This window comes from Perca flavescens, chromosome 3, assembly GCF_004354835.1.
Source record: "Perca flavescens isolate YP-PL-M2 chromosome 3, PFLA_1.0, whole genome shotgun sequence".
Lineage (NCBI taxonomy): Eukaryota > Metazoa > Chordata > Actinopteri > Perciformes > Percidae > Perca > Perca flavescens.
In genome coordinates, this window is record NC_041333.1 from 11,611,855 (window position 1) to 11,635,498 (window position 23,644).

General features: G+C 42.0%; 2 protein-coding genes across 4 annotated transcripts in view; one reads left to right on the forward strand and one right to left on the reverse strand.

Annotated features, from left to right (window-relative positions):
- Nucleotides 1-11,980, reverse strand: tsr1 (TSR1 ribosome maturation factor). The gene is made up of 15 exons (XM_028571258.1): nucleotides 11,785-11,980; nucleotides 10,179-10,282; nucleotides 9,860-10,088; nucleotides 8,688-8,822; nucleotides 8,095-8,543; nucleotides 7,476-7,620; nucleotides 6,798-6,985; nucleotides 2,525-2,736; nucleotides 2,216-2,375; nucleotides 1,992-2,102; nucleotides 1,758-1,890; nucleotides 925-1,041; nucleotides 581-721; nucleotides 395-469; nucleotides 1-302 (listed from the first exon to the last, which is right to left on the reverse strand). Exons 1-15 carry the CDS (start codon nucleotides 11,900-11,902, stop codon nucleotides 124-126), a joined length of 2,496 nt encoding a protein of 831 aa, XP_028427059.1. The 5' UTR covers nucleotides 11,903-11,980; the 3' UTR covers nucleotides 1-123.
- The window catches only part of taok1a (TAO kinase 1a), an 18,622-nt gene continuing 6,543 nt past the window's right edge, over nucleotides 11,566-23,644 (forward strand). Inside the window, exons 1-10 of one of the 3 annotated variants that reach the window (XM_028571244.1) lie at nucleotides 11,566-11,755; nucleotides 20,314-20,569; nucleotides 21,986-22,057; nucleotides 22,181-22,282; nucleotides 22,380-22,425; nucleotides 22,597-22,693; nucleotides 22,781-22,894; nucleotides 23,003-23,094; nucleotides 23,316-23,409; nucleotides 23,507-23,588. In XM_028571244.1, coding sequence (XP_028427045.1) covers nucleotides 20,438-20,569; nucleotides 21,986-22,057; nucleotides 22,181-22,282; nucleotides 22,380-22,425; nucleotides 22,597-22,693; nucleotides 22,781-22,894; nucleotides 23,003-23,094; nucleotides 23,316-23,409; nucleotides 23,507-23,588 — 831 coding nt within the window. In that variant the 5' untranslated portion in view covers nucleotides 11,566-11,755; nucleotides 20,314-20,437. Of the gene's footprint in view, nucleotides 11,756-15,483; nucleotides 16,016-20,313; nucleotides 20,570-21,985; nucleotides 22,058-22,180; nucleotides 22,283-22,379; nucleotides 22,426-22,596; nucleotides 22,694-22,780; nucleotides 22,895-23,002; nucleotides 23,095-23,315; nucleotides 23,410-23,506; nucleotides 23,589-23,644 lie in introns of those variants that run through there. The other 2 variants (XM_028571228.1, XM_028571237.1) reach the window with 2 other exon arrangements.

The following is a 23,644-nucleotide window of genomic DNA, read 5'->3' on the forward strand; positions in this document are numbered from 1 at the left end:
TTTGAATGTAAAGTTATTTTTAATACACGTTACACTTCTTGAAAAGGTTATGTGATCACACTGATGTGGAGTATTTCTCTTCTGTTAATACATGTCCTGTGTCTTTCTTGCGTTGTCCCTCCACTATTCCATGTCCAAGTCGTCCATCTCCACAGTTGCCTCTCTCTTGACCCAGGGTAAAGACAACGGCACGTAGGGGTCGTATGTCCAGCGAGGATACACTCTCTTGTACAAATTCATCAGGACAGTGTCTTGCGAGCGCATCTGATTATCAAATACACACTTCATGTGACCATGTGTTCCTGGAAAGATAAAACATGCCAGTCAGAATTATACAGTTAACAGACAGCTTCTGACACCTAAATTCATTTTTTTTTTTTTTTAAATGTCTCACCTAAAGCCTCCTTGATGTGGCCCCTCCGACCCCACTTTGTCCGCAGCTCCACTGGCTTGAACCACATGATATCATCTGCCACAGAAGGAAACAAAAGACTGGTGAACATGACGCTTAAAGCCACAGAGAAGTCAAACGTTATGTAATATTCTGCAGTCATAGTGGTGAAAGTGAACATCCCCTTACCCCTGTTAAAGAACATGTAACGGACAACCGCAGAGCGCCGGTTAATTTTGAACGGGTGTCCGCTCAGTACAATCCTCTTCAGCACAACACGCTGAGGGTCACAGCTGAGCAGACTTCCTGTAGCCACCAGGTCCTGGATGCCTAGAAAGACACACAAACAAAAACAAAAACACCACAATACCAGTGCAGGATTAGCTTAAGTGGATAATTGAATAAAACAGACAACAAAATGGATGATCAAAAGTAAAAAAAAAAAAAAAAAAAAAAAAAAAAGGCAGCCGGACCAAATGACAAATTAAATCAACATATTTTCAAGTATTCACAGAACTTCGTCTTCGTCTCACCATCGTTCCTTTGTTTGAAGAGCAGCACTCCTGCAGGGGGGAAGGTAATAGGAGCGTACACAGACACCACGGTGGGGGCATCTGGCCTGAGGAAGCGCTCCATCTTATGCTTGTCAGCTAGAGAAGAGCAGAGCCGAGTAGAGCACTCAATACATATTTACGACCGTTTTATCCAGCAGCTAAATCGGTTTCAGACCACCTGCTTCTACGGTCATTCTGCTAATGCATTTTTCAATACAAGTAACAGCAAATCGACAAGGCTATCGAACAACAATACTGTTCTAGAACCAGAAAATCAAGAAAGACGCTCAACCCGCTGCCTTCTAAGTGACTGTACGCTGCTTTAAATAAGGGCATTACTAAATTCCTAGAATACCAAAATTGTGTTCATCATCCCCAGCTTTTGGGGGATTTCTTTTTTTGTCCTATCAAAGTGGCAATTATTACGATTAAATGTCAAAGTAAGGTCAAAATAACGTGCCACAGCAAAATTTATTTAGGTGTTTTTGCACAATTGGTGGTTTTTGGTGACATAGGGAGTCCTTGATGGTCGTTCAGTGGATACCGTTCATTGTTGCTAGTTGCCTCGGTCGCACCAGTTCCACTGAAAATAATTGATTTAGGTACCAAATCTAACTGTTAAGTTGTTAAAGCTGGTTTGAGTGAGCCATTAATATGTGGTAGTCAAGTCATGTGTTTACTAACTTTGTGTAGTTATATCTCTCAGTTGTTCTAATGCATGTATTTAGGGGATTTTGTTTCATTGAGATGAGATTAAGGTTAGAATAGGAGTACGTTTAGGGGCACGTTTGCTTAGTTCAAAGTTGTTCTACCTGAAGTGTGCTGAGAGAAGATAGGAGATGCCCTGAACCTCCGAAATCCACAGTGGAGCACCAGCTCCTCTTTAGATTTGATCGGCTCTGTATTGCTGGGGTGTCTCCTCACCAGGAGGTGCATCACTGACATCTGTGCACAGAGGAGGAAAGGATGAGGTCAGAAAAGTCAATGACTATAGCACTGTACCGTCAGTGTGACTTTGTGTCAAATGGACAGTTATAGATTCAGACCTTCTGTTCATGGGGCAGGAGAGACACCATCATCAGAGGTCTGCCTGACTGGACACTCTCCATCACAGAAGAGGGCACGTTAATGATGTGCAGCGTAACATACCAGCCCACCTGAAACCGAAGGGACAGCAGAGTCAGTGAAGCCGCAGATCTAAGATTGAACAAAGTGCATTTATGTTTACAAAGACAGCCACTCTTTTTTTATTTTTATTTTTATTTTTTACCATGGCGCCCTCTTCCTCTGCTGCAGCCTCAGCTAGCACGCGGCGGCGAGTGCGTTCAAAGCTCTGGAACTGGAAGATGCGAGAGTAGTTGAGGGGCAAGTTCTCCATGGGGTCCCAGGGCGAGGCGCGGAAACTTTTGAGGCCTCTGTAGCGCTGGAACCTAGACGGAGGACGGCAACACAATGAAATGTGGCAATGATCAAAACTGTACAAAAGAAAACTGTTATCCGAAATGGTTTTCATTCTAACCTAAAAATAACAACACTTTCATATTTTTTCATCATCCTACATGGAAGAAGAAGAACTGACCTGATTCTAGCTGCCACGTCGAGGGGTGTGTCCACCTCATCAGGAAACATTTCATTGGCTCGAGCCTCGCGGTAGCGTTTTAGGCCTTCCACTTCTGCAGCCTCGTCAATGTGCTCATCATAGCGCAGATCTGTTCCAGTTCGCTCTGTGGAGCACAACTCTTCCACCTCCTCTTCTTCTTCTTCTTCTGAGACACAGCCTGAACCTGGCTCCTGAGCAGAGCATACAGTACAATGTGCTTCAATATGCAATAGCTTCCCTGTCCCCTTATACTGTAGGAGACCATTAGCAAAATTACTTTGTTACAGAAGCTGCTTTCTGACCAAGTAGTTACAGGAACGTAGTTATAGGAAAAGTCCACTTCTGAGCAGATCTACTAACTACTCTCCCCCAAAACCGTTTTTTCGCCATTAGCATTCACACTGGCCAAGTGGCCATAGGGACTGGTAGGAGGTGTAAAGGAGGAATGCAAGCACGGCAACGGTCTTTATAGCGTTAAAATCAGAAAACAAATACACCAAAAAAAAAAAAAAAAGGTATGAACTAAATCTAATGTATATAGCATATTTGTCATAATTTAAACAAGTCTCTTGGAGGACGACATCTCAGAGCTGTACTGTATATATCTCAAAACCTAGATAATACAAACTAAAGTATTTGCATCACCAGATACTACTAGAGGAAAGATTTCTTTTTTGTAAACTGGATGAACTGACCCTTTCACTTTACAAGCACTGATAGTGGCTGCCACTGTTCAAACTATGAGCTATTACCTAAAAAAGGTCAGTGTTCAATTCTTTTGCACATAAAATACCAAATCAAGACAGACGTAGATGAACAGGTTGCTAAGCTATTATCTTGCAGTTCTGTATACCAGTAATACGGTTGTTGCACTCCTCTTATGTTAGCTGTATACATTCGCAACTTCTTTTCTAATTCATCAAGGCAGCTTTTTGCCTCCCCCAGTCGCTCTCAATATTTTATGACCAGATGCACTTGTTAGGAACACAAGTGCAGTCAAAGAGATTCTAAGTATAGAAATTGTATAATAGCCAAACATAAACAAGACTGACCCAGCCACAATACAAAAAGTGTTTGGAGTCTATGTGTGAATGTGATAAGGAGTTGCCAGAATTCTAACTATCAACTATGGGAACCCCTGGTTTGCATATATTTAACCCTTGTGTTATGTACTTCCGTTTACTTTGTTGAGAATTGCTCTCTAAACCCTGTCTCTTGTGAAGTACAGTGAGGAAAATAAGTATTTGAACACCCTGCTATTTTGCAATTTCTCCCACTTGGAAATCATGGAGGGGTCTGAAATTGTCATCGTAGGTGCATGTCCACTGTGAGAGACATAATCTAAAAAAAAAAAAAATCCAGAAATCACAATATATGATTTTTTAACTATTTATTTGTATGATACAGCTGCAAATAAGTATTTGAACACCTGTCTATCAGCTAGAATTCTGACCCTCAAAGACCTGTTAGTCTGCCTTTAAAATGTCCACCTCCAGTCCATTTATTATCCTAAATTACATGCACCTGTTTGAGGTTGCTGGCTGCATAAAGACACCTTTCCACCCCATACAATCAGTAAGAATCCAACTACTAACATGGCCAAGACCAAAGAGCTGTCCAAAGACACTAGAGACAAAATTGTACACCTCCGCAAGGCTGGAAAGGGCTACGGGGAAATTGCCAAGCAGCTTGGTGAAAAAAGGTCCACTGTTGGAGCAATCATTAGAAAATGGAAGAAGCTAAACATGACTGTCAATCTCCCTCAGACTGGGGCTCCATGCAAGATCTCCCCTCAATGATCCTAAGAAAGGTGAGAAATCAGCCCAGAACTACACGGGAGGAGCTGGTCAATGACCTGAAAAGAGCTGGGACCACCGTTTCCAAGGTTACTGTTGGTAATACACCAAGACGTCATGGTTTGAAATCATGCATGGCACGGAAGGTTCCCCTGTTTAAACCAGCACATGTCAAGGCCCGTCTTAAGTTTGCCAATGACCATTTGGATGATCCAGAGGAGTCATGGGAGAAAGTCATGTGGTCAGATGAGACCAAAATAGAACTTTTTGGTCATAATTCCACTAACCATGTTTGGAGGAAGAAGAATGATGAGTACCAATCCCAAGAACACCATCCCTACTGTGAAGCATGGGGGTGGTAGCATCATGCTTTGGGGGTGTTTTTCTGCACATGGGACAGGGCGACTGCACTGTATTAAGGAGAGGATGACCGGGGCCATGTATTGCGAGATTTTGGGGAACAACCTCCTTCCCTCAGTTAGAGCATTGAAGATGGGTCGAGGCTGGGTCTTGCAACATGACAATGAGCCGAAGCACACAGCCAGGATAACCAAGGAGTGGCTCTGTAAGAAGCATATCAAGGTTCTGGCGTGGCCTAGCCAGTCTCCAGACCTAAACCCAATAGAGAATCTTTGGAGGGAGCTCAAACTCCGTGTTTCTCAGAGAGCCCAGAAACCCGACTGATCTAGAGAAGATCTGTGTGGAGGAGTGGGCCAAAATCCCTCCTGCAGTGTGTGCAAACCTGGTGAAAAACTACAGGAAACGTTTGACCTCTGTACTTGCAAACAAAGGCTACTGTACCAAATATTAACATTGATTTTCTCAGGTGTTCAAATACTTATTTGCAGCTGTATCATACAAATAAATAGTTATAAAAATCATACATTGTGATTTCTGGATAAAGAAATTTTTTTTTTTTAAGATTATGTCTCTCACAGTGGACATGCAGCTATAATGACAATTTCAGACCCCTCCATGATTTGTAAGTGGGAGAACTTGCAAAATAGCAGGGTGTTCGAATACTTATTTTCCTTACTGTAAGTAAGTAAAGTTTATTTCTAGAGAACATTTCAACACAGTTTAAGTTGACCAAAATGCTGTACAAAAAAGCACTAAGGTGCTGTATTAACCCTTGTTTTGTCAAACAACACAAGAGTTAAAAGTTTGTGCTGGTTCAAGTGAGTCTACAAAACGATTGTATGTTTCCAGACATTATCTGGGACAATATCTAGAAATTCCAACTTCCGCGGGCCATAAATTTGTACGAGTACATGAATCATCAAAGAGGATATGCTTTAAAGTGCTCCCTCAACTGGCAAAAACAGGCAGAGCCAGACCCATGAGGGGAAAGCACTCTGCATGGGGCTGATTCACAACCTTTCCAACATCCCTGCTGCAATAATAATAATTATTATCATTTGAAGTACCCTTTTCCCTATTGTTACCGTCTCATAAATACGTATTCCTGTGTTAACGTCGACATCAAACACATGCTAATAACAATCACAGATCATAGTGAACCCATTGCAAAGGCAGAGTCCCCCTTCCCCCCTCCCCCGACTTCTTTTCAAGCAGAGCTGGAAATAAATAAATGGTCGACCCCTCCCTTCGTCCAGACAGGAAGTTGTGTTCACAGGACAGGAAGACAGGAGGCTTCTCTCGGGACTCCTGCTCCAAACACTATTGTTGTGGTGAGCAGCCTGGCACTACAGGCCACAGACAGACACTGAGAAAACAAACAGTGCCTCTCAGTTACGAGGTGCACTGACCGCGGGTCACGTATGCACCGCTCCGGGCCACTCGGGACGCGTAGCTTCTCCGCAGATTACTGTCCTCGTCAGCCCCCATTAGGCGACGTCGTCGGACTGCAGCCACGCAGTTGCTATGACAACAAGAAGCAGCTAAACAAACTAACCCTCTTGTGCTGGAAGAATGCATCGAGAAATAAATTGAGAAAACTTTAAATTAATTAACAATACTTGAGTAATCTTTATTTATTTTTATTATACAAAATATAATGCTGAATATTTTGTAGACTCCAGCTTCTACAAGGTGAGGGTTTGAGCATTTTCTCTAACTCATAATTATAAACTAAATTCCTGTTGCATTTTTTTAAGAGAAAATCGACAATTTGATACTGTAATGACAGCTTGGGGTCCGTGAACTTGCAGTTGACATTCGCCCTTATTTTTGTCTTTACATTTCATTTATGGACAAAACTATTAACTCAAAACAAAACAAGTGAGTTGACGGCCTTCATGCTCTATGCAATCATGCTGCCTTTGGAATTACCAACGAACCGTGAAGAGAGAAATGGAAAAGGAAATGATTAATAAATCGAGACTGAGCTTCCTTTCTATGAACCTTTCTGGTTCAAGTCCGTTCAGGGACATCATTTCCCCTCACCTCTTCGCTGTCTTTGATAAAGGCTTAAAATGCAACAAAAAATGGTGTACCTGAGAGATATTGTCCTCATCCTCTCCATCCATGGCCTCGTCCAACATGTCGTCATCGTCATCATCTTCCTCGCTGCTTTCATCGTCTAGCGCGCCATTCTCCTCCTCATCTTCATCAACAATCCACGAGGCCTGGTAGTCTGATGTTCCTTTGGGGACCTTCATCACACGTTTTGTCTTCCTGGCCTCTAAAACCCAGAGAGAAACATTTAGAGTCCCGTCTCGTTGGCAGTCCCATTTTAATCAAGAAAGGCACTTTGGTACACAGACACTTTTAAGTTGTGTAGGTACAAAATGAAGGCAAACTAAATATTGCAATGTACAGTTTTTCACTTTGCTTTGAGCCAACTGAAGGTGACATGGCAACCACGTTTTAGTTTGTTCTGTAAATCCCTGGTCGTGTTAATCTATCAAATCTATTTTGCAAACATCTATTAAACTGACTATAAGATCGTGTGTATGCATGTGCACGGTGTAATACCAAACTGTAATAAAAAAGGAAAACGGGGCAAGACCAGCATCATTGGTACAAAGTTTCCTAGTGACTTCTCTCACAGCGATAGTTTGGAGTTGATCCCAGTACGACAGGATTGCTCCAAAAAAAACAAACTGGTTGCTCTGACACACGAGGCCTCAAACCCTACACTGAACAATTATCTTTTTATTCTGTTTCTGCACCTTCAGCTTCCAGAAGCTCGGTTTCTGTCGGCCACGTCTGCTCTCCATCCATGGGGTCCACCTCGGCCTCTGCCTGCAGACCCTCCCTGCGGGATGGGTCCGCTTTCATGAGCACCCTCACGGGGGCCTCGCCTTCAACGCCGTCCTGTGGGGAAAACGCAGATGACTGAGGTAAATGGGAAACATTAACATTGAACTAACTGCACAGAAACTCTAAAGCAGAGTGTTAAAAGTCGACTTGTCCATCCAAGGACCATGCCAGAGTTTTTGCACGGTCAAGCCCCACTTACTGTCACTCATATTGTGTGACGTTTGCATTATTTTTATGAACAGCAGAGAGTTTGACATTCTTGAATTGCTTTTGCCATCTTCCAGTCAGCCACTCTCTTAATTCACTAAACAATAGGACAATCTGATACTTGAATTCGCTCAAGTATCTCTTGCCTGCTTAGGTAATTTATTATAATCAATATCATGACTACTTTAATTGTTGTTAAGGTTATGTTCTTGCTGCATAGTAAGAAAGTGCACATTTGTGTGCACTCCATTATTATGCAACAGAAACATGACATTGACAAAAGTGGCGACTCACTGTGATGGCTCAAGTCTCTTCACCTACCAGCATGTCGACATCTCCCTTGCCAGGCTTTGTTGGTCTGGCTGTTAAGTTGAGGGGAAGAGGGTCTGATGGAGCATCGATCTGACTGAGCTGAAAGTCTCCATGTCCACTGATGTGCACCAGTCTGTCAACTTGTAGAGGACGGCCACGGACGTACCCAGAGACACAGAGGGTGCCCAGGCCAGTGGGACCACTGCCGGTCCCCTCAGCAGGGCTGTCGGGCGTGAAGGTGACTTGCTGAGCCACGAGATGGGAACGTCTGGAGCGGAACCCGAGCTTTCTCTGCCTCTGGGTGCCCAGGTGTCTGAGAAGTAGAGTGGCATCCTGCTCCGAATCAAGAGGGAAGAGACGGGCTTCAGGGAAACGGATCTCTGTGATCTTTGACAGAGCTCTCCTGGACTCAACCTTCTTCTTCACAGGAATGTCAGACAAACCCTGGCACACCAGTGCTACATGGGGTGAATTCAGGGACAGAGAGATGAGTGCTTAGAAAATGTACACCATAAAAATCTGACATTATGCATAAAATCTGCTGCAACAACGGTCTATCCCAGTGTCACTGCTAGAGAAGCTGTGTTCAGGTTTATACCCACCGTGACTGGGGAGGCCCTGGGCAAAGAGGCTGGAGAGACAGTAGTCTCCATAGCTGTCCCAACCTTCAGTCGAGTCCAGCACAAATACAAGGCTATCTGCAATCTTTGCCACATCCAGCAGGGAGTGTATGTCAGCTGTCCAAACAAACCATTTGAGAAGCTTCAGAATGAGACAACATAATGCTCATAACAAAAGACAAAAATGGTACAAGGCACATAAGATAGTAAAATGAAAAAGATTTTCATTTACACAGTTTAATTGTATCAATGCCAATATACCGGACTGCACCTTAGTATTGTTTGGTATTTATATTTGAATGAATACATTCATCACAAAACAGGTTTTCAACTGCATTTAAAAAGGACCAGTGGGTAGGATTTAGTGACATCTAGCGGTGAGGTTGCAGATTGCAAGAACTGAATACCCCACCCGTCCCCTACCAAGCTTCTGGCAGAACCTACTTACCAGACTGATCTCATGAAGTGGCATATGTATGACACGCCAATTCGTATGCCATTATTGGCATGTTATCAAGACGCATACTCGCTTTTTAGCGTGTTCATCAGTCCCTCCAGAAAAAACACGATTATGCTATCGCATTATTCAATGCATAATCAGCCAAAGTCTGCATATTTATGCGGGGGCTGCATTTTTTCAAATACGCCGCACTTTGGCCGCATAAATTGCCGATTTCCGCGCAAAATATGCGGGGCTTGCACGATTTTATTCTGCCGTCCGCTGTATACAGCGTAGACATACACAAGGATAGCTCAAAATGCGTACAGATAACACGCAGAACACGGAAAAGTGGCGTGTATGTTTACGCAAAGTCATGATGCCATGTTGTACTTACCTTCAGGTAACATAAAAACACAAAAGGCCCTGTCTAGAGCCAGTGTTTGGTTTGTCCGTTCTGAGCTACTGTAAAAACATGGCGGGCTCATAGTAAGAGGACCCGCTCCCTATGTAGATATGAAGGGCTCATTTTAAGCTAACGAAAACACATCACATCTTAGTTTCTAGTTATTATACAATAATGAAAACTAAAGTATTAATATTATAGTCTGCCAATAGATCCCACTCAATCCTACACACTGGTCCTTTAACTAAATCAATATCAGTTGAATTGTTTTTTTTTTTTTTTTAGCAACAACTGTTCAATATCACTTACCCGTGCTGTGGCTGAGGAAGATGAACCTTTGTTTAAAACGAGGCAGAAGCAGCCCAAAACTGTCAGCGACACCACTGATGCACCGCTCCTGATGTACGACACCCCCAGTACCCTCTCCACGTAGCAGTTTGGTAAGCGCACCGGCATCGACGCCAGCATGGAGGGACACCACCGCGACCAAATGAGGAGGACCATCCCTGCTGCCCAGACGTCGCTTTTCTGTCAGGACCTAAAAAGACAAGACACGTGGAAACTCTGCCGCACAAAAATCAGGAATTCTGAGTAGACTTTTTTTTCGTGTGAAATAAAGGAAAAATACCATGTCTTTCTTATTCCTGCGTAGCTGGTTGGCTTTGTGCCTTCTGTCCATCCTCTTTTGCTCCTTTCTCTGTTTTTTGGTAAGGGCCGTCACTGACACTCTCCCTGTGAGTCAGGTCAACACAGGGATTAATTACCATGTTGTGCAAGATCCAAGTAAAATGGTAAATATACATGTGTTGGTGCACACTTTCAAAGGCTGATTTGGATGCTTTATTGAACGAACCTCATAGTATTTGCACTGTATGAAAAACAAAGTGCATAAGAATGCCTGAACTGTTCACGGTATAAACAAACCACAGTCTTGCAGCTTAGAAGAGATCATCTGGTACAATTTATTGTAAACCAATCCTAAAAATATACCATGTAACTACAAGCGGTCAATACATCTGGAGTAGATATGTGAACAGTGCGCGAACAAGAACGGCTTTCTGTAGGCTATTGAAGTTATGAGTGATGTCTATAATATCTTTGCTGCTGGGTGGACAATATATAAAAAACACCTGTCGAGTTCAGTGCGATCCACAACAACAGCCCTGCAACAAAAACTGCCTTGACTTGGTGAGACTTATAATGTTACATTTTCTTAAAAATTCTTAGAAAAGCATAAATTCGATGATGGATCATTTTTATGGCCATAGTTCAATCAACACCTCAACTAGTAACAACAAAAACTGAACCTGAAAAGGGATAGTTCCTTGTTTACGTGACATACAAATCATGGATAAATACTAAAACTTAGAGATGAAGACAGATGGCCATTATTTCGGATTCTGTGGAACGAGATGTTGGGGTTGCAGCATTATACTGACTCTCGTATTTATAGTCTACAATGTAGAGGTGTGAATCTTCACTGATCTCCCGATTATATTACGTTTATCATGTCGGCGATTCAATTCGATATCTCGATGCGTCAAATACATTTTTCTATTAAAGCCATATAGGATATTTAATTCATAGCTTTTCAAGCTTCAAAAACAAAACATTCTGCAGTGCTCTAATACTAAATAAATTGGATACATAAAACTATACAGCACTGAGCACATGGCACTTCCTGAATGTGCAAAACATAACATAATATGTAAACAGAAATGTTGTTAGGCCTACATTAAATTGTAAACAAAAATGATCGATTATGAGCCTGCAGATAATTGATGCAGCATCGTCCATGTCCACAATTCGGTGCATCGATTATTTGATTAATTTCAACACCTCCAGTACATGCATGTAAAGTTGTGAGGTATAAAAGACTCCATTGAACATATTGGAATAAAATAAAAGACGAACAATAAGATGACGACAGCGTCTTCTCCCCTGAGGAGCACTGATTGGTCCCCCGTGCTATAAAAGGTCATGGGTCAACTGGTTAAAAAAACCCAGCAGTTTAGTTACCAACGCCAAGCGAGACGCTGCACACGGTCGGGCGTTTTTACGCAATTCCTCACAAGGAAATAGTTGTTTTATATATAACGTTACCCCATTTTCTAGTGAAGTGATGCCACCCCAGAATCCACTAGAAACTCAACACGTGTGTATGCAGAGCCGTGGTCACAGCCACAAGCTAACGGCAGCTGTTGGGTAACGCTTTATAACTGAATACGGCTTACCTTTGTTCTCTCTCTCAATTTCTCCTTTCGTCCGGTGCTTGCCATGTTTGTGTCCTTTATTTTTCTGTTTATATATGCCGGGCCTGTGGCCCTGTTGTTTTTCCTCATTCGCAGCCATTTTCACACCATGTGGAAAGGGAAAAGTGCAGGCGATTTACTTCCGTACTCGCACCCGGCGTCATGACAGAGGGGCGTGTCTTTAGGCTTTCCGGAGAGGGTCTTCTTCAAAATAAAAGCATACGTCAACTCACGATCATGTGGACGTTATTTCCACAAACCAGTAAATGTGGTGAACAAACTAAGCTTTTTCAGGTCACATAATCAGGAATGATCTAGATGTAATGATGACGACGTGCAGCGCCAATGTTGCAAACTGTATGCACAAGCCACTAAAACAGCCCTTTCTGGAACATATACAGCCAACAAAATGAAAAAGCTTCAGGTGGCATTTAATGGTGCATTGAGAATCTTGATCCAGCTTTCAAGTCATATGTTTGTGACTTATGTTCCCACCTAATGCCGTGTTGACGAATTTTATGTACAAACATGTGTCAATAACTGCTAAAAAAAACAACAATGTCATCATAATCGGCTTATCGGCTGAGCCTACACAAAGTGCCACAAGGTATTCCTGTTGTTTTTGGAAATATTGGAACAAATTGCAACTAAAATGTTGTTGTCCTTGTATTTATTGTATTGTTTTTATACTGATATGGACCTTTGTGTCTGAAATACAGTTACATTCAATTTAATTTGAATAAATTAATACTGCAATTATATTACTGTATTTACTAGGCCTACAATTTAAGCACAAATCAAGATAAACGTGAGCCTAATATTCTATATATGTGCTACTGCAGCTATTCTACAGAAAGTGCTGCTAAAGCTTAAAGGTGCTCTAAGTGATGTGAGTGTTTTTTTAGGCTAGGCTACAACATTTTTTGTCACATACAGCAAACATCTCCTTCCAGCCAATAACCGATAAGAAGGAGCTGGTTGAGTCATGAATACGCATTGTGGAAGTAGCCTACGTGCTAACGCTGCTGCAGTGATGGCTCAACCAGCTCCTTCTTGTCAGTTATTGGCTGGAACACGGTTTGTTATGGTTCGTGGTGCAGGTTGGCGCAGTTTGTTTTTGTTGGCGTTTGTGGAGCCCGAGCTGTCTTCAGAGACCGCGTTTTTTTACAGTGTGTTCAGGGGACAGGCAGCTAGCGGATAGTGAGGAGATGTTTGCTGTATGTGACGAAAAATGTTGTAGCCTAAAAAACGCTTCACATCACTTAGAGCACCTTTAAGAAAGACACATTCACAGCAAAGTTACTATGACGATAAGAAAAAAAAAACATTTCTTGTCAATACAACCTATATAAATTTGAATAAACATGATCACAAATAAAATTGTAGGCTATGTGATGTGTTAGCTCAAACCCACCTCTAAAAACATGTATCCATCCTCTGTTTTCATCATCATCTGATATTTATTCCTCTTTCCTCTCATCACTCTATAATGATTTAACCTGGGTCCAACTTTTAACTTTTTTTTTCTTCTCAATTATCCAGTTTTATAGTTCACAAGCCTCTCTTTAAACAAAATGCACTCACTTTTGACCTGGAAGTAAAAAAGTGAGGAAAGAGAGGGAGATGTAGAGATGGAAAGAATAAGAAAACATTAAGGAGCCCTTGATGCAATCACTTTAGCAAAAATTGAGCTTGTAGCTGCCTGCTACACCTGTTCATTCGGAGAATATAGCAGCATCCTTAAGTTACTGCAGCCTGGCTGTTTGAACTGGATCCATAACTAAATACTACATCAAGTATTTGGCAAATCCAAAGTTGTGTATTGGTAGATCTCCCCTTTTTTGGAGGGATTGGCTGGAAAAGGGAATTGTTACACTGGGGGGATCTGTATCTCAGTGACATATTGAAATCATTTTAGGATGTGGTACAGCAATTTGGAGCTTCAATTTTTCAGATTTTCAACTTTGCCATTTGTTAATGGGGATTTTTGGATCCAATTCTTCAGCCCTAAAGGAACCAGAATGTTTAGATAAGATGTTGTTGAAATATGGAAAAGGTCATGAGGCTTCTGGGTATTATTTGATGCTTATGCAGAATCTGGGGGATGGAGCCTGGACAGCCTCAAGAAGACATGGGAAAGGGATCTAAAGTATTACACTGGATGATGAGGAGTGGGACAGAATTTGTAATTTTTAAACTGTTATGCGATGTGGGGGTGCACATCGGTTCTACTAGACTCCCTCCAGATTGTTTTAACTTTGTTTGAAAGACGCACCAAATTGTTGAAAATGCAAGACAGAGGATGGCCAATCACTTCATGTCCTATTGTCCTGTGGATAAGGTCCAGGGATTTTGGACTGTGATACATGATGACCTATGTCAGATTGCAGGGACCCAGGTTCCATTCAACCCCAGATTTGTTCTATATGGGTCAATCCTAAACAGGATGGATAAGCACATATTAAATTAGTTTAATGATAGCCAGACAGATTCTTTGAGGATGGAGGAATGAAGGGGTGCCATCAACGCAAGGGTGGGCTTGTGAGATGGCTAGGGTGGCAGCATTTGAAAAAAGTCATCTAAACAGTTTGCCAGATTGAATTTCTATACTAGACAATTTCTGGAGGGTTCCTAAGAAGCCATATTGTGTGTTATATTATGTTTTGGTGCCCCCATAAAGCCAAAATCTTTTAACTTGTACATAAAAAAAATAACTAATACAATAACAATAATATAAAAGAATGTAATTGGCAGACTGCCATGAACTATACTGATTATGTCCATGCTCTCCAGAAGCCAGAAGAGAAAAAATTATTTTGTACTTGCTAACTTAAAGGTGCTCTAAGTGATGTGACGCGTATTTTAGGCTACAACATTTTTCCGCTAGCTGCCTGTCCCCTGAACACACTGTAAAAAAAACGCGGTCTCTGAAGACAGCTCGGGCTCCACAAACAGCAACAAAAACAAACTGTGCCAACCTGCTTCACGAACCATAACAAACAGTGTTCCAGCCAATAACCGACAAGAAGGAGCTGGTTGAGCCATCACTGCAGCAGTGTTAGCACGTAGGCTACTTCCACAATGCGTATTCATGACTCAACCAGCTCCTTCTTGTCAGTTATTGGCTGGAACACTGTTTGTTATGGTTTTTGGAGCAGGTTGGCGCAGTTTGTTTTTGTTGCTGTTTGTGGAGCCTGGGCTGTCTACAGAGACCGCATTTTTTTACAGTGTGTTCAGGGGACAGGCAGCTAAAGGATAGTGAGGACTAGAGATATTTGCTGTATGTGACAAAATGTTGTAGCCTAAAAAACGCGTCACATCACTTAGAGCACCTTTAACTCTTTTATGCATAGACTGCTCTTAGCCTATGTCATGCACATTAAACAGACTCAATACAGTAGGTCTCTAGTATGAATTATTTACAATATGTGACAAACTAGTTAACCCTAACAATCAAAATCAATTCTACTTTTCAGATATCAGCATTTTCTATTGCAAGGTAAATTAATATATTGTATGGTTTATCTATTCCATTGTATAGTCAGAAACAAATATGAGGAAATAACCACAAATGAATAATAAAAAACAAATCTAATAAAAGAGTAGCCTATTTACTCCACTATATATCATAGGCCGATCGAGTGTTTTCTTTATTTTGTCTCCGCCTCTAGATGATTTTGGGTCAGAGAAAGTTTACTGCAACTACCACAGGCAGGGCGGAACTGCTGTTTGCAGTATGTCGAAGGAAGACGGACAGTCAGGCAGAGTTACAGTTTAACTAAACAGCTAGCTAGCTAAGTAACTAGTAAACATGCCAGTGTGCTAGGTGAAACCCCCAGTTTTTCGACATTTCGTATTCCATCGCGGCTCGTTTCTGGGTGTTTGGGAGGTGTTTGAACTTCCCTCACATTCTCCACAACGCATTTTCACGAAGGGAGGCGGCGGTGGCGCGCTCGGCAGCCATCTTTGGAGCTGGGCTGGGAGTGGGATTCGACTATTCTGGCACCCCAGATACTTCGAGGGTGGGGATTTTAACCTACAATGATTCATAAATCTGCATGTTCTAATCGACTGACAGCGTCACGGACCACAAGGATTTAGCGTACGAAATCACTGCGCCGGGGATGAAACGGGAAGAATACTTTATAATCCCAAAGTGTTTTGAATTACACGACATTCTCTACAGTGCTGAAACCTGGCCTGTCAGGAGAGGGTGAGTTTCAGCTAGCTAGCTAGCTAGCTAACTGGCTAAGCTAACTTAGCAAACAACAAATAGGTTAGCGTGCTAATTTAGTCATTTCTGGTAAATGACTCTTGAAGTTGATTTTAATTCCACATCATTCGAGTAGTTGCTCAACTGTTACCGCTGTAAATACGTCGCGGATATTGCTTGGATTGTTTGATCATATGACACGTAACTTAGCTAACGTTAAGTTTGGTGTGTAGCTAGCTAACATGAACGTTACAGTCAACGTTGGCTGGTTTAGGAGCTCCTGAATGATTTGTTTGCGCACGCTTGAGAGTGCAGTGCGGGTCTTTACATTTCAGACTTTGTTAGTTTGATTTACTTGAAACAGCTGTTGGAAAGTGACAACTTTCAGAAAATCCCACTAAGTGCTTTCTCTAATTCCACTTGTGTTGCAACTCCAGTGAGGTAATACCCAGCCACAGGTAACCGATGATATAACACAGCAGGTAGGGGTTAAGGCTGGGCTACTAGCTAGTTTAACTCGTATGTGACAGGGTTTAGGCAAACCGTAGTCATTTGATAGTGGTTTAAAATGTTCAGAGCAATAACACTACTGTACAAGTGTCTGTCTATCCCAACAGGAAAACTCTGATTAGGCCCAATTGCCATCTTACTCCATTAATGTACAACGATTTAGGCCTGTACATAAACATAGCTACGTCTTTGGTTTATGGTCTTTGACATACAGATAAACACTGGTGATTGACACTGTTTGGTTATGTGTTGTTTGTGCTATGGATTTGGAGTGCCATAAGGAAATGACTTAACTGACCGACATTAACTGATAAGTTGAAACGGTGTAACGTTACTGATATCTAAAAAGTGATGGCAGTTGCGTTTTGTAAAGATAAATTAACTGTATGGTATGAAAGCTTCAAAAACCGTCTTTCACTGTGTCTGCATTTGCAATGCAGGTCTGTAAGTCAAGGCAGACTGATAATCACTAGTCCAAATGCTCACCAGGGCCCCTTCCTAGCTCCCTATAGCTGTGCGAACAGGAAATGCTGAGAAATGCAGCCCAGTGAGGGCATACATTGGGAATTCCAGCCCTCCAGCTTTGTTGTCCTGTCCTGCTGCATTCTTGTGTGTGTGAGTGTGAGAACGCAAGGGTGTTTTTATGAAGGTGTCACTTATCATCACTCACTACTTTTGGGCTCATGTGTCCACATTTTGAAAATTCCTCCTCATGAGATATGACAACAAAGCTCATTCATGAGCAACGATGTAGTAAAGAGAACAATGGCAATAAAGAGGCACAGTCCCACATGGTAATGAGGCTTTATTTCAGGGCTGTGGCTGCATCTGTGTGGAATAGTGAGTTGTTCAGTGTTGTTGTGAGACAAAAGATGTCTGCTTGAACTGGGGGCTGTTTCTCCCTGGGAAAGAAGTCTTGTGACTCTTAGCGTCAGCTCTGCATCTGTTTGCAGCTGATCATCTGAGCCTCACAGACTCAGTAAACTTTCCTCAGTGATCTTTTACAGTCTACATCTGTGTTACAGCAGTGAATGAAGCTGTATAACAACCTATTTAATAGGCCTCAAATAGTTAAAAAAAAAAACAATTAAGCCTGGCAGTGGAGTTGTGGACCTATGCTATGTTCTGTCAGTGTCTGTCATTTTAAAGGATGACTTCATCTAAAAACAAAACCCATTATCCCACGTCTCTGTTTCTAGTCATGCGGGCAGTTTTTTTTTAATTTTTTTATGGTGAGCTTTTAAGATCAGGTTCATCCACACCCATACTGTGGATATGTTCAGTATTTTTTCACATTCAGAAGACAAAAACTGTTCACAACTCTTTTCAGTATGGATGATTGATGATGATTATACAGCGTGCCTAGGACGCTATTTTTAGAAAAGTTTTTAAATTTTTTCAACACTGAGCACCACAAACAAATTGTTCATCTGTTTGGTAACCACTATAGATCATTGGGACTAGGTGTTTTGTGATTATTATTATTATATATTTTATAATTTTTTGGGCCTTTAATGATAGGAAACCAATGAGAGAGAGATAGGGAGAAAGGGGGGTGGGAGACATGCAGGAAATCTTCCCAGGTCTGACTCGAACCCTGGACCTTCTGTGTCAAATCATGAACATCTGTATATGTGCGCCCGCTCTACCGACTGAGCTATCCTGGATGCGTGTTTTGTGATTTGATTTTATTATACTTTTTTTTTTTTTTTGACAAACTAATCCTTTTAATCACTTGTAGGAAGGTTATATGGACAATGTTTGGTACGTTTGAGAATGTGTGTTCACCAAGTACGTACAGGTTTAGCAAGTAGTCCCATCACTTCACTGGAGTGCTTTGTTTCAGTTCAGGCGTCTAGCTCACAGTGAAGCAGCATGTTGTTAAGTTGGTTTCTGTGTTCGAGCTGGAAGTTGTCAGTTGCTAGATGGTTCGTTGCATCCTCCTCACATCTCCCTGTCTACATACCAGTCGCTGACGGCGTGAGGAGAGTTGATCAGGACACGGCCCACTGATTTCCTTTACCGTGGTCGCTGTTACTATGGAAACAGGAGACTTTTCTCTTGCCTACCTCAGGATTTCCGACTTGCCGTTCTCTACATTTGCACCTGACGTCATGGTTCAGCTCATGTTTTGCGTAGCCTTCTCTCGCTCAGGTGTATATAGGCTCTGCCATAGCACGTATGGACAGCCAGAGAGCTGTGATGTTTCACTTAATTCAAATTGCCTCTCACTGTAACATATAGCATTATTAATATAGTGCAACAATACCTTACTAATAAGTTACTTTGCATGGGTACAGGATGTGTATATTTCCTCAAAATATCCTGATTAACTTTTTAAAGGTCCCATGACATGGTGCTCTTTGGATGCTTTTATATAGGCCTTAGTGGTCCCCTAATACTGTATTTGAAGTCTCTTTTATATAGGCCTTAGTGGTCCCCTAATACTGTATTTGAAGTCTCTTTTATATAGGCCTTAGTGGTCCCCTAATACTGTATCTGAAGTCTCTTTTATATAGACCTTAGTGGTCCCCTAATACTGTATCTGAAGTCTCTCTTATATATACCTTAGTGGTCCCCTAATACTGTATCTGGAGTCTCTTTTATATTGACCTTAGTGGTCCCCTAATACTGTATCTGAAGTCTCTATATAGGCCTTAGTGGTCCCCTAATACTGTATCTGAAGTCTCTTTTATATAGACCTTAGTGGTCCCCTAATACTGTATCTGAAGTCTCTTTTATATAGGCCTTAGTGGTCCCCTAATACTGTATCTGAAGTCTCTTTTATATAGACCTTAGTGGTCCCCTAATACTGTATCTGAAGTCTCTTTTATATAGACCTTAGTGGTCCCCTAATACTGTATCTGAAGTCTCTTTTATATAGACCTTAGTGGTCCCCTAATACTGTATCTGAAGTCTCTTTTATATAGACCTTAGTGGTCCCCTAATACTGTATCTGAAGTCTCTTTTATATAGACCTTAGTGGTCCCCTAATACTGTATCTGAAGTCTCTTTTATATAGACCTTAGTGGTCCCCTAATACTGTATCTGAAGTCTCTCTTATATAGACCTTAGTGGTCCCCTAATACTGTATCTGAAGTCTCTTTTATATAGACCTTAGTGGTCCCCTAATACTGTATCTGAAGTCTCTTTTATATAGACCTTAGTGGTCCCCTAATACTGTATCTGAAGTCTCTCTTATATAAGCCTTAGTGGTCCCCTAATACTGTATCTGAAGTCTCTTTCTCAAAATTCAGCCTTGGTGCAGAATTACAGCTACTACAGCCAGTCCCACAATGAGCTTTCCTTAGTATGTGCCATTTCTGTGTCTAGCTTTAAATGCTATTGAGGAGGAGAGCCTGGGGGGGGGGGTGTGGCCTTGACCAACTCCCACTTTGCTCGTTTGAAGGCCATGATGTCTCTCTCTCTCTCATGAGCGGGCCAAATTCTCTGGGAGGGCAAAGCAGAGAAAGGGGAGGTAAAGATTCCAGATCTGCCCATCGGCCCATCTGAGCTTTCATTTTCTCAAAGGCAGAGCAGGATACCCAGGGCTCGGTTTACACCTATCGCCATTTCTAGCCACTGGGGGACTATAGGCAGGCTGGGGGAACTCATTAATGTTAAAAAACCTCAAAGTGAAATTTTCATGCCATGGGACCTTTTTAAAAATGAAGCCCTGTAATTTATACTGGGGGACACATGAATACATTGGGTTAAACCCCTCTGCTGCTGTTGTGTGTTTTTTGTATTTTGTGTGTACTCATTCCTGTTTTTCCTTGTGTTTTTAGCTCTGAACACATATGAGACCACTGTCCTGCAGATGAGCCATCGGTGGGGGCTTTCAAGTCGCTGTCGCAGACCCAGATAGTTCCTGGCGGCAGCGGCATTGCCCCCTCCCCCAAACTCCCCATTATGCCCAACAGCAGTCGGGCGGGGAGCCTGAAGGACCCCGAAATTGCTGAGCTCTTCTTCAAGGAGGACCCGGAAAAGCTCTACTCAGATCTGCGTGAAATTGGACATGGCAGCTTTGGTGCTGTATATTTTGTGAGTATTTTTGCAATATTAGGCTTTGGTCCAAGCCTTAGGCCATTTTCAGTCTGACATCAGAACTGCATGAAAAAAAACAACCTCAAGATCATTGTTACGGTTGATAAAGTGAATGCTGCCTTTTTGGAAAATTAGGAAAATCCTGTCTCGTGAACTGCTAACAAAGAGAAAAAGCAAAAAGTGCAGCACAAGCCTGTGCTTGAAGGCCATTTGGATGATATTGGTAAATCGTTCGGTTTGGTTTCAGTGTTCAGCAATGGGAGAGCTTTGTTCTGTCAACCAAAAAGGCCTTTAGATGCTTTCAAATGTTTCATAATGATTCTTAAAATGCACAACCATTTTTAGTGGCACTCCAGCCTATTATTGAGCAGGCTTTTGCACAATGTGTTAGCTAAGATGGGTTATATAGCCTATGTGATGTGGATATTATACCCAAGCAGTTAGAAGCATTCATTGCTTATGTCAGTAAGCTTACGCAGAGAATTGTATCACAAGTCCTAATTTGTTGTTATAAAATGCCACATTGCCCCAACAGCTACATTGATTTTGAATGTGGATCATGTAGTTGAGTCTCTCAAGGCTGTGACCCACCAACCCGACAACCGACTGTCGGCAGAAAAGGCAGTCGGACTGATCAGTCTCCCCGAGTTGGTCAAAAAAGTGCCTCAGAACACACCGAAGTCTGTATAATCTGTATTGTCGGCCAAAAAAATGGAAACCGGCAGCTGATTGGACGAACGCGTCACGTGGGTCTGGCTTCTCCCGAATTTCAAAGCCAGACCATAACGGCGGCTCACTCAGAATACGAGCTCGTATTTTACGAAAATAGTTCACTGAAACGTGTCTCTGAAAACATTTTCAGCGAGAAATAGGCCATGCAGTTGCTGAATCTGTCTTTGTTTCAGATCGACCAAGTCAGTTTAAAAGATTTTTAGGCCTTTGTCACGCTCATCCCGCTCGTCATTTCCCGGTTAGCACTCCACCAATCAGATTGGCCATTGAGTCCGACTACCCGCTGGCCGACTCAACAAGTCATATCAGCCCAAATGAACGCCGACGGCTCCTCCGACTGACGACGGCACCAAACACACCGAACCGACTCGAGTCACCGACCTCGCCAGACTGTCCGACGGCCGACAATCGGGTTGGCGTGTCAGCGCCTTAATACGGATTGTGTGTGTTGTGACGAGGTCACGTACAGTGATTGTCGATTTTTTTTTTTAATAATTATATAAGATTTCCAGGCAAATATTACATGACAAAATTAATGGGTAGCATGGGTATCTCAAAATACAGCTGGTACTTCTACTGTAGCCCATGTAGCTTGAGTAAGTGAACCAAACCTTACACCAGTGGTAAAGTTGTGAGGTAAAGATGAGAATCGCACCAATATGTAATGTGCTTATCATTCAGGCACGGGATGTGCGGACAAATGAGGTGGTGGCCATCAAGAAGATGTCATACAGTGGAAAGCAGTCCACTGAGGTATGGTAGCTTTCACTAACCTGTATCCTGTTAACGGGCAATTGTTGATAACATTTACTCATGAGTGGTTTTTTTTTTGGTTGGTTGTTGTTGCTGTCCTCAAATTTTTCACTATTTTCACAGAAATGGCAAGACATAATCAAAGAGGTGAAATTCCTGCAGAGAATACAACACCCAAACAGCATAGAATACAAAGGATGTTACCTGCGGGAGCACACCGCCTGGGTAAGATTCTACACGCTAGTCAGTGATGACGACTAAAATGTTCTACCCACTGACTGGAAAAACAATTTCACCCAAAACACTCTTTACTTCATTGCAGCTGGTAATGGAGTATTGTCTGGGCTCTGCTTCCGATTTGTTAGAAGGTGAGTTGAAAACCTTTCTTATTTTTTTTTTTAGGGGTGGGGGGGTAGTCCTGATCAATGCATGAGGCTGCATGACTACAAACAGAAACCGGTAGTCTCACTTACCAAGTTAATCCTGGTCACCTTTTTTGTGATTTTTTTTTTTTTTTTCAATGAATGTATCCCTTCCAGTTCACAAGAAACCTCTGCAAGAAGTGGAAATAGCTGCAATTACCCATGGTGCTCTTCAAGGGTTGGCTTATCTTCACTCCCACAACATGATTCACCGGTGAGTGTTTGGGAGAGCATGCTGGTGTTCCAGGCGTTCTGTCTGTCTGTGTGGAGCTGGAATCATTTCCTCTTGTGTGTTTGACAGAGATATCAAGGCCGGGAACGTCTTGCTGACGGAGCCGGGGCAGGTCAAACTAGCAGATTTTGGTTCTGCCTCCATCGCCTGTCCTGCCAACTCCTTTGTTGGGACTCCATATTGGTGCGCTACAAAACATATAATATTCAAGTTTTCTGTTAGAGCAAATTCCCCATTACATTGTTATTCATTGTCATATGTTTATTGTGCCGAATGTGTTTGTTTTCTCAGGATGGCCCCGGAAGTAATTTTAGCTATGGATGAGGGCCAGTATGATGGAAAGGTGGACATTTGGTCTTTGGGAATAACCTGCATTGAATTAGGTACGGTCACTGTTGTATATGGCCTGTTTTCACATTTACGATTTAGATTACATGTTTTTTTTTGTTTTTTTTTAACCCTTTCACTAACCTCTCATTGCAAGCAATACTTTAGCTAACTTATTCAGTCAATACTTGAATGACGTTGCTTTTTCTTTCTCTCATAATTACATTTTTCGTTGCAACATCTGACTCCGTGATGTAACCCTCTACTTGGTCTGTAGCTGAGAGGAAGCCTCCACTGTTCAACATGAATGCAATGAGTGCCTTATACCATATAGCACAGAATGAGAGCCCCATGCTGCAGTCTAGTGAATGGTGAGTTTAGAATTACATTAATAAGAGCTGGTGTATTGTTTCTTAAACAAACTTGAGTCCATAAAATAATTTGATCCACTTTCCATCTCAACTTTAGGACGGATTATTTCCGAAACTTTGTAGATTCTTGCCTTCAGAAATTTCCCCAGGATAGGCCGAACTCTGAGGAGCTTTTAAAGGTAAGAATAATAATAAAAAAAAAAAAAATGCTATGAGCAATTAAGTTTATAGTTCA

Bases quoted from the DNA above. Each gene is read 5' to 3' on its own strand.
- tsr1 (XM_028571258.1), bottom strand. From the start codon at position 11,902: ATGGCTGCGAATGAGGAAAAACAACAGGGCCACAGGCCCGGCATATAT. The intron at 2,737-6,797 runs GTACACCATTTT...TGCTCTGCTCAG, and splicing joins ATGAGGACAATATCTCTCAG to GAGCCAGGTTCAGGCTGTGT. The intron at 470-580 runs GTAAGGGGATGT...CTTCTGTGGCAG, and splicing joins TTACATGTTCTTTAACAGGG to ATGATATCATGTGGTTCAAG.